The 12,500-nt window shown below is 44.7% G+C and overlaps 1 protein-coding gene across 5 annotated transcripts in view; it reads right to left on the reverse strand.

Moving 5' to 3' along the window:
• Positions 1–856: 856 nt before the first annotated feature.
• The window catches only part of LOC125042981 (uracil phosphoribosyltransferase homolog), a 12,331-nt gene continuing 687 nt past the window's right edge, over positions 857–12,500 (reverse strand). For 2 of the 5 annotated variants that reach the window (XM_047638901.1, XM_047638859.1), the window contains exons 2-8: positions 5,851–6,006; positions 5,400–5,524; positions 3,714–3,756; positions 3,311–3,460; positions 2,953–3,097; positions 2,691–2,821; positions 857–2,556 (exon numbers count right to left, since the gene is read on the reverse strand). In XM_047638901.1, the coding sequence (XP_047494857.1) occupies positions 2,482–2,556; positions 2,691–2,821; positions 2,953–3,097; positions 3,311–3,460; positions 3,714–3,756; positions 5,400–5,524; positions 5,851–5,964 (783 nt within the window). In that variant the 5' untranslated portion in view covers positions 5,965–6,006 and the 3' untranslated portion in view covers positions 857–2,481. Of the gene's footprint in view, positions 2,557–2,690; positions 2,822–2,952; positions 3,098–3,310; positions 3,461–3,713; positions 3,757–5,399; positions 5,525–5,850; positions 6,007–6,152; positions 6,357–9,802; positions 9,836–12,500 lie in introns of those variants that run through there. The other 3 variants (XM_047638890.1, XM_047638870.1, XM_047638879.1) reach the window with 3 other exon arrangements.

A 12,500-nucleotide genomic window follows, 5' to 3' on the forward strand; every position in this document is an offset into this window, starting at 1 on the left:
ATACGCTATTTTGAAGATTTTTTTTTTTATACGTTTGTGGCAGTATTCCTCTATCATAAATGTATTATTTATATTATTTGCAACAAGTTCTGATATTACTCTCGATAAACGTGAACGCAATAAAAAGAAACAGACAAGGAGGCGATTTTATAGCTAACTTTTCTGTCCTTTAGTTTACATTAATAATTTGTATTCATGTCAAAATCGCTCACTGATATTTTCCAGACCACTCCTGTCTTAGATGTATGCCTTAGTATTTCCCATTTGAACTCCGCTTATTGAAGTTAATCTGCCGCGTCAACTGGTTGTCTGCTTGTGAATTTGTGCAAGGTGTTCAGTGTGTATGTACATGTGTGCACACATTTTAGTCCGTATGTATGTATGTATGAATAGACCTTGTGTACTTGTAGCTGTGCGTGAATGTTTGTTATATGAAAGACGATCGCTTGGTAGGCTGACGTCAGAGCGGCTTTTGTGATGATGTGCAATACTGTAAGTGGTTTCTCTTTTCTCGGCATTTATATTTTCAAGTTAAAACTGTGATGTTCTTTGCCAGAGATAGATCTGATACTAGCTTAGTGCTGCGGTTCTTGGATTACATCTTTCCTGTAAATTCAGGCTGTTTTTCTACTATGTCTAGTGGTTGTGTAAATGTAATTTCTTTTCTGTTGTTGGATTATATTCCTTTTAACTTGCAAAACTCTGTATGTGACTTGTCTTTATAGTATGATTTTCTCTTTGCTTTTCATGAACAGATATAGCATTGTATCATTTTATCAATGTTTTAAGTTGAAATCTCAAACTTTTTGTGGGGACAAAATTTCTAAGCAACGAAGGAATGGAAGAAATAAAGGAAAAAAATACTCAGCTTTTATTCTATGTTACACATATAGCCAACGTATTTCACTTTGTGAAATAAAGTATAGTTACAGGTCTTTTTAATTTGTTACAAGCTCTTATGGCTTTAACTAGAAAAGGCTTCTGGAATATGATTGTGCAGTTTACATAATTGAACTTTATGAGTTTAATATCTAAAGAAGTCAAATAATCTATGAACTGGTCATCAGCACATCTTTTAGAAATATATCTTGCGCTCACAATGCAACTGCATGAGTTACTTACATGTAAGGAAGTTAATTGTACCATATATGAGTAGAACTCCTGGAAGCTATTATGTTGTGTCAAGTATTAATTAAGCCTCAATATGAAGAAAAGGGACTGTGATTTACATCCAAAAGGAGACCAAGAGAAAAAGCATAAGTCAAGGTGATAAAGATTTCATGACATGTACATGTTTTATTAAGCAGAGAATCCTCTTTAGTCAAGATCATTGTTGGGTTCAAACCTCTTGCACTTTGACCAGGATTTGTGCATTTACTTGTCTGTTAAACTGTACTGCAGATGCTTATCTATGCAACGTGAACGCAAGATTTACTCATAAAACAGTATCCAGACTGTACTATTCTGTACTTCTGGCTTCCATGTCTAAATATACTTTAGTTCGTCTCCACACTTTAGGAGATCTGGTAATATTTTTTCCATCTTAAGTTGCATCTGGAACAGGAGATGAAGACTCCTAAACATGGGAATGTTCTGGAGGTAAAGTGATAGTAAGATGAGACAAAGATTTGATGGCATGAGTGGATGAATGCGATGGAACTGAGACTCAATATTACCTGTATGAAGACTGTTTAAATGCATGGTTCTCATTCACATAACTACTGGCATCAACACCCCTGCCTTTATCTTTTTCCACTGACATGATCCTTTTACTCTAGCAATATTTGATGTACTCTAATTAAAAATTCATCAGTTGCACAAAAGGCACAACTTGACTAAGCAGAGTGTCAGAGTGTAATGATAAAGACAGACCTGAGTGTTTCTCATCTTCCACAAGTATCATATATCATCATCTATATCACAAAGACTCTTCACTGTCACTTTCTTGCACACAATTTCACCGTACAACCCTAAACTGCATGATTTATTTCAAGCACATGTATTAACTGCTATGATTGACACATGTCTGGCAGTGCAAATAAATTTTCAAAACACTAAACAAAGTCGAATGTGAGCACAAACACCACATCCAAAATTCCAGTCAATTCACTTAACATAAGCCCTCCAATTATACTCTCCAAATAAGAAGTCACCTGTAAACAAACTGAAAACCTTAATATAGGAAAATTTTACCATAAATAAGAAAATATAAATAACTACCTATGCTGAAACTACAGCATAACAATTACTAACATACATGAGAACACTTAATGAGAACAATCACAATTTCACGATATTTCCAAAATATCTAACAAAAGTGACTGCATCTGAGACTGACTAAATTATCACCTATAAATGTATTCAGTACACACACTAAAGATGCAGCAACATGAAACTTTGTTCCAACTGGTGTCTAGAAAACAAAATATGTATCCTTCCTTTCTACAACACAAATAATTGGTGCTGCGAGATCCTGGTTCTCTAGTCTGTGCCAAAGTACTTCTGTCCAAAGTGGTTTGGTGCCACGGGATGCACTTCCGATGTTAAGATATTCATCTGCAATGCAAGAGCAAGAAGGGTTACCAAATAACTTCATATACATACAATGTTTTTTCTCTACTTTTTAAAAAATGTCTTTTCCTGAATGCATTTTGGATCTACATAAAAATCACAGGCAATGATATCCTTACCTTTGGGAAAGCACTAGTGATGGTCCTTGCTGCTGCTGGTGTGGAAAAGAGGTTAAGTAAGATGATGTTCTCTTCTTCCACTGCATGCTCTTGAAGAACATTGACTGCCTTAATGACAGTGTTGCCGGAACCTAGAACACAGTTTCAGATTAGAGGGACGGTACGGAAAGGGCATGGGAGAGAAGAAACATCCAGTAATGTTAAGACATTTGTGAATGTCACAGAAGACAGAAAAGGCGAAGATGGAAAACCCAAAACTTACTCATGATTGGGTACATCAGAAGAACCTTACGCTGACTTATGTCTTCTGGGAACTTTGCATATACCACTTTTGCTTCATGAGTATCAAGATCAGATTCCACAAGGATCTTGCCCAGTCTTATGGAACGACAACATGATCGCAATCCCTGTCATTGGAAGGAATGCTGTTAGTCCAAGGTTTCAAGTAAGAAAATAATATAAATTAAATTCATAAAAGTCAGCACACCAGCAGCAGCATCCTACTCATTACATTTTCTGCAATCAGATTAAATTCCTAAATGGCAGTGGTAAATGCAACACAAAGAATTTTCATGGAGAGGATTAAAACTGAATAGAATGTTGAATCTAATTTTGCTTACTTGTTCCATAGCCTCTCCTGACCTCACAATAGAGACTCCGCAGTTGCCCTTGACAAACTGCAAGCCCTTATACTGGCATCCTGTTGGTGTTGTGATTGTGCAGTCAGAGTATGGAAGTTGGTTCAAGCCCTCTTCAACCACCAAACGAATCTAGAGAAAAGGGAAAAGACAATGTTAACTAGTATACTGTGTTGTTATACAAATAGTATATGCAGTGATAACAAAACATCTCTAGGTACATTTGAAACAAAATATATTTATCAAGAATAAATTTGATATAGACTCTTGAAATCTACACATAGATTATGTCTGTGGTATGAGAAGGGGAGTTGGTGGAAGGAATGGCAAAACAACGACAACAAAATGGAGATTAAACAGACACATTCATCAGTATAATACTTACTAATCTGTCTGCATAGAATTTGAAGTCACTTCTTGATGTATTTCTGCAAATGAAAACATGAAAGCATTGACATAAGTTTTATTCTTATATAAACATTAAAATTAATAGTAAAAGTAAGAGAAATAAATAATAAGGAAAAAAATCAAACTAAAATTTTCCATTCCATTATTTACTTTTCAGAATAGTTTTTTCTTGGTATATAGATATAAGAAAAAAAAAAAAAAAAATCAAGTCAAATCTCAAAGTTCATTACTAAAATTGCCATATTAAAGAAGAATATTGCTGTCATTGACAAAAAAAATGCTCTATTAAAACATGATTTTAAAGTCTATTATGAAAACACCCAGTTCAAAGAAAAAGAAAAAGAAAGAAAGAGAGGAAGGGAAATAAACAAAAATAAAAAGTATTCTTGGGAGTGATTTCAACAGATTAAATCAAATGTACTATAGAAAAACAAACAAATACTTTAACATTATAATTGCAACTAACAGAAATGAACATTCGCAACACTTATAACAGTCTTATAAATATAATCAACAAAACTCATAACGATAAGTGTATTAGGCCTAATGACACCAAATTAAACAACAATGACAATCACGCTAACAAAAGAAGAGCATAAGAAAATAAGTAACAGCAATAACAATAACAATAATTTTTTCAGTGGCACCCCTTTTCTTTTACCCCCTCCCCCCCAGCAAAGTACACTTCCGCTTGTCCCACAAATTACTAAAACTATCACTAACAGACGCCCAAAAGTAGTGAAAGTGAAATAACAATGAGTAATAATAGTAAAAGTAACAGAAGTGGAAAAGGCAATACTAAGAGCGAGCGAGAGAGGAAAGTTAAGGATTAGAACGAAAGGAAAGGGAAATAAAATGAAAGAAGAGGAAAGGGAAAAAAAATGTAACAAAGAGAAAGGAAAGAGAAGGGAATGAAAGGGAAAATAAAAGATTGGACGGAAAGAGAAATGCAAGGGAAAGAAATAACTAAAGAACGACGACAAAGAGAGAGAAACAAACAAACAAAAAAGAAACAAAGCGATAACAAGAAGAAAGAAAAGAAGAACGAAAGAAAGAAGAGAACAAAAACTAGAGCACACCAGGAAAAGCCGCCCAATACACCGTCGGCCCACCCCACAACCCCGTCCGCCTCCCCACCCCCCACCCCACAACCCCGTCCGCCTCCCCACCCCCCACCCCACAACGCCGTCCGCCCACCCCACAACCCCGTCCGCCTCCCCACCCCCCACCCCACAACCCCGTCCGCCTCCCCACCCCCCACCCCACAACGCCGTCCGCCCACCCCACAACCCCGTCCGCCTCCCCACCCCCCACCCCACAACCCCGTCCGCCTCCCCACCCCCCACCCCACAACGCCGTCCGCCCAATACACCGTCCGCCCACCCCACAACCCCGTCCGCCTCCCCAACCCCCACCCCACAACGCCGTCCGCCCAATACACCGTCCGCCCAACACACCGTCCGCCCAACACACCGTCCGCCCAACACACCGTCCGCCCAACACACCGTCCGCCCACCCCACAACGCCGTCCGCCCCCCACCCCCACCCCACAACCTCGTCCGCCTCCCCACCCCCCACCCCACAACCCCGTCCGCCTCCCCACCCCTACTCCCAGAGGCGTCGAAGTGGTCGTGGGCGCGAACGAGGCAAGGGCCCTACTCACTTGTCTCGGATGATTGTCTGTAGCTCCTTCACCTGACCGCTGGAGGGGATCAGTCTGAAGAAGGGTCCAAAGCACTCTGTGGGCTGCAGAGGAGCTTCAATGTTCAACTCATGTTTTTCGAAGCTCTATTTACAAGAAAAAAAGATAATGTGGAGAGGAAAAAAAAAAAAAAGTTTTGGGAAAGAGAAAACGGGTGGACAACTTAGACCTGGCAATTATTCTATTTGTATCTCGTCCAAAGCAGACATAATAGGGCGTGTTCGTCCAGTTTGCTAAACAGTGGATTATTGATATGCTAAAAATAGCCCATTTGAGACCTTAACAATGAACCGGTCCTATCTGGAGCTCTCAATAAACTAAACGGGCAAAGGAGCAACGAGTTCTAAAAATAAACACCTCTAAGATATAATCACATTAGGTTCTTCAAATAAACATTTCTCCGGACTAATACCTGTGAATTTTGTTGGTCCTGGCAGGTAGATTTATGCTTCTCGCCCTGTGATGGTGCCGATTTCTTCTCAAAAGCAGGGGGCCTTGATGTCACCACCTCGCTCATAGTACCCATAATGGCAGTTGTCAACAGAATGAAGTCGCTGATGTATAAACTCTGCAGAAATATATAAAAAAAGGAAAATTATGGTGGTTGGCAAGAAAGGAAGAAGGAAAATAAAGAAAATAAAGAGCTCTATATCTGAATGCGAAGACACAACCACCTTTCTCTCACACAAACGCATAATCATGTTCAGTGATCACCGAATGCGGAATAGGATCGAACGGCGTGCTAGATAAAGGCAACGGCCACGTGATATGAATCAGCCAGACCATATGCTGAAGCAGCCATAAGCAATCGGCAAAGGAAGTCGTAGGCAAGACCACGGTAGCGCACGAGTCAGCTGACCCGCCTGCGAGTAGGAAGGGCACAGCGGCCTTCTCGCTAGCCATTTCCTGAAAGAAAATGGCTAGCACTTGCCTTCACAAAAATAGGGGATCTAGCAGGGGAATATAGAACAAACGCACACACATGACTGTATGTATATTTGTACGTGAATGAGTACGTGTATGCACGCATGCGTGCGTGCGTGCATACACGTACAAAAGGGAATAGGATGGGGTAGGAAAGAGAGAGAGGAAGAGAGGAATAGAGGGGGGAGAGGGGGGGGAGAGGGGGGGGAGAGGGGGGGAGAGAGGGGAGGGGGGGGGGAGAGGGAGGGAGAGAGGGAAAGAGGGGGGAGAGGGAGGGAGGGAGGGAGAGAGGGGGGAAGAGGGAGGGAGAGAGGGGGAAGAGGGAGGGAGAGAGGGGGGAAGAGGGAGGGAGGGGGGAAGAGGGAGGGAGGGGGGGAAGAGGGGGGGGGAGAGGGAGAGGGGGGGGAGAGGGAGGGAGAGAGAGAGGTGGGGAGAGAGAGAAGGGAGAGGTGGGGAGAGAGAGGGGGGGAGAGGTGGGGAGAGAGAGAGGGGGGGGAGAGGTGGGGAGAGAGAGAGGGGGGGAGAGGGGAGTAGAGGAGAGGGGGAGAGAGAGAGAGAGAGGGGGGAGAGAGAGAGGGGGGAGAGAGAGAGAAGGGGGGAGAGGGGGGAGGGAGAGGGGGGAAGAGGGGGGAGAGAAGGAGGGGGGAGGGGAGAGGGAGTAGGGAGAGAGAGGAGAAAAATAGAGGGGCGGGAGGTGATTTCTCGTGTCCCGTCATCGGTCGCTCTCACCTGCTCTCTCTCTCTCTCTTCTCTCTCTCTCTCTCCTCTCTCTCTATCTCTCTTCTCTTTTTCTCTTTCTCTATTCCTCTCTTCTCTCTCTCTCTCACTATTATTCTCTTCTTTTCTCTTTCTCTCCTCTCTCCAGCTATCTTCTCTCCCTTTCCCTCTCTCTCCACTCTATTCTCTTCGTTCTATAGCCTATAACCCGCCTCTCCCCTTCCTCTCCACCACCCACCACACACCCACACACACACACCCCACCCATCCCCTCCCACACACCCTCCCCCACTCCCTCACACCCTACACACCCCACCCTCCTCCCCACAACTCGAACTCACTCTCCCCCACCCCCACACTCTCTCACACCACACCTCCTCCCACACCCACACACACCTCTCTAACCACCCTCTCTCCTCACTCCTCACCACATCCTCACCACTCATACTCCCACCTACACACTCACCACCCACTCTCCACTCACACCCACCCTCCACTCCTCTACACACCGCTCACTTCCTACCACACACTCTCCTCAACACTCTCACTCACACTCCTCACTACACACACTCACACCCACCCACACTCACTACCACCACCTCTCATCTCCCACCTCACACATCCACTTCCTCCTCTCTCCCACACCTCACTCCTCCACCTCTCACTCCACATCCTCCTCCTCACTCTCTCCTCCTTATCCTCACGCTCTCTCACCTCCTATCCTCTCCCTCTCTCCTCCTCCTTCTCACTCCTCTCTCACCACTCTATCCCCACCTCTCCTCTCTCTCTCACCTCTCCCCTCTCTCTCCTCTCTCTCTCTCCTCCTCCTCATCCTACCTCCTCTCCTCTCCTCTCTCATCTCTCTCTACCTCCTCTCCTCCTCTCTCGATCTCTCTCTCTCTCTATCCTCCTCCTCCTCTCTCTCTCTCTCTCTCTCTCATATCCCTCCTCCCTCTCCTCTCCTCTCCTCTCTCTATCCTCCTCCCCTCTCTCTCTCTCTATCCCCTCCTCCTCTCTCTCTCCTCTCCTCCACAACCCTCTCTCTCTCTCTCCTCTCTATCCCCCTCCCCTCTCTCCTTCTCCGCTATATTCCCTCCCCTTTTCCTCTCTCCTATCCTCCTCCTCTCTCTCCCTCCTCTCTCTCTCCCTCTCCTCTTCTCTCCACTTCCCCCACCCGGTCTCTCTCCTCGCCCTCTCTCTCTCTCTATACCTCCTCCACTCTTCTCCACACTTTCCCCTCCACTCTCTCTCCCACCTCTCTCTCTATCCTCCTCCCCCCTCTTTTTCCTCCTCACCCCCCTCTCTCACTCATCTCCTCCTCTCCTCCTTCCTCCTCTCTCTCTCTCACTTCTAATCCTCCTCTCTCTCTCTATCCCCTCCTCTCTCCTCTCCTCCCCTCTCTCTCTTCCACCCTCCTCTCTTCTCTCTCTCTCTATCCTCCTCCCCCTCTCTCTTTACTATCCCTCCTCCTCTCTCCATCTTTCTTCCTCCTCTCTCTCCTCTTTCTATCCTCCTCCTCTTTTCCCCTTTCTTCCTCCTCCTTTCCCCCTCTTTTTAAACCCCTCTCTCTCCTCTTTTCCAAAATCCTCTCCTCTCTCTTTCATCCTCCTCTCTCTCTCTCTTTCTATCCCCCCTCTCTCCTCTCTTTTTTCCTCCTCTCTCTCTCTTTCTTCCTCCTCTCTCTCTCTCTTTCTATCCTCCTCTCTCTCTCTCTTTCTATCCTCCTCTCTCTCTCTCTTTCTATCCTCCTCTCTCTCTCTCTTTCTATCCTCCTCTCTCTCTCTCTCTCTCTCTCGCTCTATCCTCCTCCTCCTCCTCCTCCTCTCTCTCTCTCTCTCTCTCTCTCTCTCTCTCTCTCCTCCTCTCTCTCTCTCTCTCTATCCTCCTCTCTCTCTCTCGCTCTATCCTCCTCTCTCTCTCTCGCTCTATCCTCCTCTCTCTCTCTCGCTCTATCCTCCTCTCTCTCTCTCGCTCTATCCTCCTCTCTCTCTCTCGCTCTATCCTCCTCTCTCTCTCTCGCTCTCTCCTCCTCTCTCTCTCTCGCTCTATCCTCCTCTCTCTCTCTCGCTCTATCCTCCTCTCTCTCTCTCGCTCTATCCTCCTCTCTCTCTCTCTCGCTCTATCCTCCTCTCTCTCTCTCTCTCGCTCTATCCTCCTCTCTCTCTCTCTCTCGCTCTATCCTCCTCTCTCTCTCTCTCTCTCTCGCTCTATCCTCCTCTCTCTCTCTCTCTCTCTCTCGCTCTATCCTCCTCTCTCTCTCTCTCTCTCTCTCTCGCTCTATCCTCCTCTCTCTCTCTCTCTCTCTCTCTCTCTCTCGCTCTATCCTCCTCTCTCTCTCTCTCTCTCTCTCGCTCTATCCTCCTCTCTCTCTCTCTCTCTCGCTCGCTCTATCCTCCTCTCTCTCTCTCTCTCTCTCTCGCTCTATCCTCCTCTCTCTCTCTCTCTCTCTCTCTCTATCTCTCTCTCGCTCTATCCTCCTCTCTCTCTCTCTCTATCCTCTCTCTCTCTATCCTCTCTCTCTCTCTCTATCCGCTCTCTCTCTCTCTCTCTCTCTATCCTCTCTCTCTCTCTCTCTCTATCCTCTCTCTCTCTATCCTCTCTCTCTATCCTCTCTCTCTATCCTCTCTCTCTCTCTCTCTCTCTCTCTCTCTCTCAATCTACCCCCTCCCCCTTCCTCTCTCTCTGCACACAAACAAACCGCTTCGTCTTCGCCTCGTTCTTACGATTATCTCCTGGAGCATCACCCCCCCCCCTTCAGTCTTGGCGAGGGTGGGGGGGGGGGGTGAGGGAATGTAGGTGGAGGATAGGAAGGGTACCCCAACACCTCGCAGGGTCACGGAGTTTGACCTCTGCTCTTTGCTCCAAGACGAGAAAAATCAACGACGTAGGAGGCCGGGGGCAGCATCCAGGTACCAGAGTCAACTTAAGCACGAAACTGACACGACTAGTTTTTTTTTTTCTTCTTTTCTTCGAATACGTCTTTACTCTCGCGGGCTATGTGACTTTTGGCTCGTTCCACAAATCTCCGTTTTACGTAATAAAAAAAGAAAAAGAAAAAAAAACTTCGTTTCGTCCTTTTCTTTTTGTTTACGTCCGTATACCCACTTTTACTGATTGTTATTTGCATATAACATTTTAATATCTAAAGAAAAAAATCGATTAGCATATAAATTAACTACTTGAAATACATATCCAGATGTAGGACGATGTTCCCCGGTAATATATTCAAACATGAGGCAAGATACAGAATTATATAAATAAAAAAAAAGAACGCTAAGTGCATGGCAATGAAACTGAATAACGGCACAGATATAAGGAAGTATAAGAGAAAAAAAAAGAAAAATAGAATAAGCAAACTAGTAACATAGTCACTGAAATATTTATAACTTATGAATGAATAATAATAATAACAATCTTGATAACAATAATAAATATAAACGCTTACAGAGAATATAATACAATAACCAGCTTATTTAAAAAATACACAATTACGCAAGAGAAACACAACCCAAGACGAGGAACGAAACGAAGAAAGGGAAAGAGCAAAAAGAAAAAAAAGTGTCAAGGATGCATTAAAACCGCGCGTCCTCAGCTTGAAATCCAATATTAAAGCAGCTATGCCGCTGGACACGCAGTTTCTGTACAATTGATGGTTATGCTGTTACGGCCAATCTTGTCCCCAGAGCACTTGCGTCACAACTCTGACCGGGGGGTGGGGGGGGGGGGAGAGAGATGCTGGGGGCGAAGAACCTTTGTCGAGGCTGAAGTGACAATGCTAGGCGAGCAAAGCGATCGCTCAAGGGGAAGGGGAGGGAGGGCAAGGGGGTAGGATGAGGGAAGGTAAGGGGGAAGAGGAGGAGGGAGAGGGAGGGCAAAGGGGGAGGAGGAGGAGGGAGAGGGAGGGCAAAGGAGGAGGAGGAGGAGGGAGAGGGAGGGTAAAGGGGGAGGAGGGAGGGAGGAGGAGGAGGGAGGGAGGAGAAGGGAAAGGGAGGAGCAGGAGGGAGGGCAAGGGCAATGGGGAGGAGGGAGGGCAAGGGCAATGGGGAGGAGGGAGGAGGGGAGATCGAATGGGGGAGGAGTGAGGAGATCGAATGGGGGTAGGTGGGAAGGAGGAGCAAGAGTAGGTCGTGAGGAAGAGGGAGGAGAAGTAGGAGGGCGATGTCAGAGGAGAAGGTAGGGGAAGAAAGCAGGGAAGGGACCCGGGGGGGGGGGGGGAAGAAGAAGAAGAAGAAGAAGAAGAAGAAGAAGGAGAAGAAGGAGAAGAAGAAGAAGAAGAAGAGAGAAGAAGGAGAAGAAGGAGAAGAAGAAGAAGAAGAAGGAGAAGAAGGAGAAGAAGAAGAAGAAGAAGAAGGAGAAGAAGGAGAAGAAGAAGAAGAAGAAGGAGAAGAAGAAGGAGAAGAAGGAGAAGAAGGAGAAGAAGGAGAAGAAGAGAAGAAGGAGAAGAAGGAGAAGAAGGAGAAGAAGGAGAAGAAGAAGAAGAAGAAGGAGAAGAAGAAGAAGAAGAAGAAGAAGAAGAAGGAGAAGAAGAAGGAGAAGAAGGAGAAGAAGAAGAAGGAGAAGAAGGAGAAGAAGGAGAAGAAGAAGAAGAAGAAGAAGAAGAAGAAGAAGAAGAAGAAGAAGAAGACAAAAGAATGAGGACGAGGAGAAAAGGGAGACAGAAAAATAGGGAGATAATGTGGAAGAAGGGGAAGAAAGAGAAAAGGAGGAGGAGGAGAAACAAGGGAAGAAGGAGATGAGGAAGGAGAAGTGGAGCAGGAAGAAAGAAAAGAGGAAGAAGCAGTAGAAGGAGGTCAGAGGAAAAGTTACACGATAATTACTCCATCTGTATCGTCAGTCCTATTATAAAACAAAGCTGATTTCTCTTCCGGGATTGTGTTTAGTGTGGACTATAAACAAACGTTTGTTTAGGTAAATAAAATGCAAATGCTAGATCACTATCTGACATTGGCCTTGACGAACTGGTTATACAAAGGCACTGCACTTGCTCAGACTAGTGCAATAACTCGATATGTTAATACGCTGACGGGTGGATTATGAACTTGATGTACAATGCAGCTATCAGAGGTGCTTCTGCAATCATCTGTGAGACAAAAGCACTGAGCGGCATGTGCACAGCGCATAATCAATTCGAGCCGGATTTTTAAAATGCAGATATCAAAAATGTGTTTGTAAAGATATAAATGCTTACGTATACATCTACACCTATATATATTATTCTATGAACTTGTTTTACATATCAAATTACATACATGTCCTACTTATGAATAATCTCTATATAACATATGCATATCATACACGCATAACTACATATGCACATTTCCTAGTAACCCCGATGTCTTCTGGAAGGCCTTCCGAAAGGTCACTGCCTCGAAAGCAATCAGATAAAATATGCCTTACAGATGTTCCTCCTCCCGCACCCCC

Source organism: Penaeus chinensis, chromosome 3 (assembly GCF_019202785.1).
Source record: "Penaeus chinensis breed Huanghai No. 1 chromosome 3, ASM1920278v2, whole genome shotgun sequence".
Taxonomy (NCBI): domain Eukaryota; kingdom Metazoa; phylum Arthropoda; class Malacostraca; order Decapoda; family Penaeidae; genus Penaeus; species Penaeus chinensis.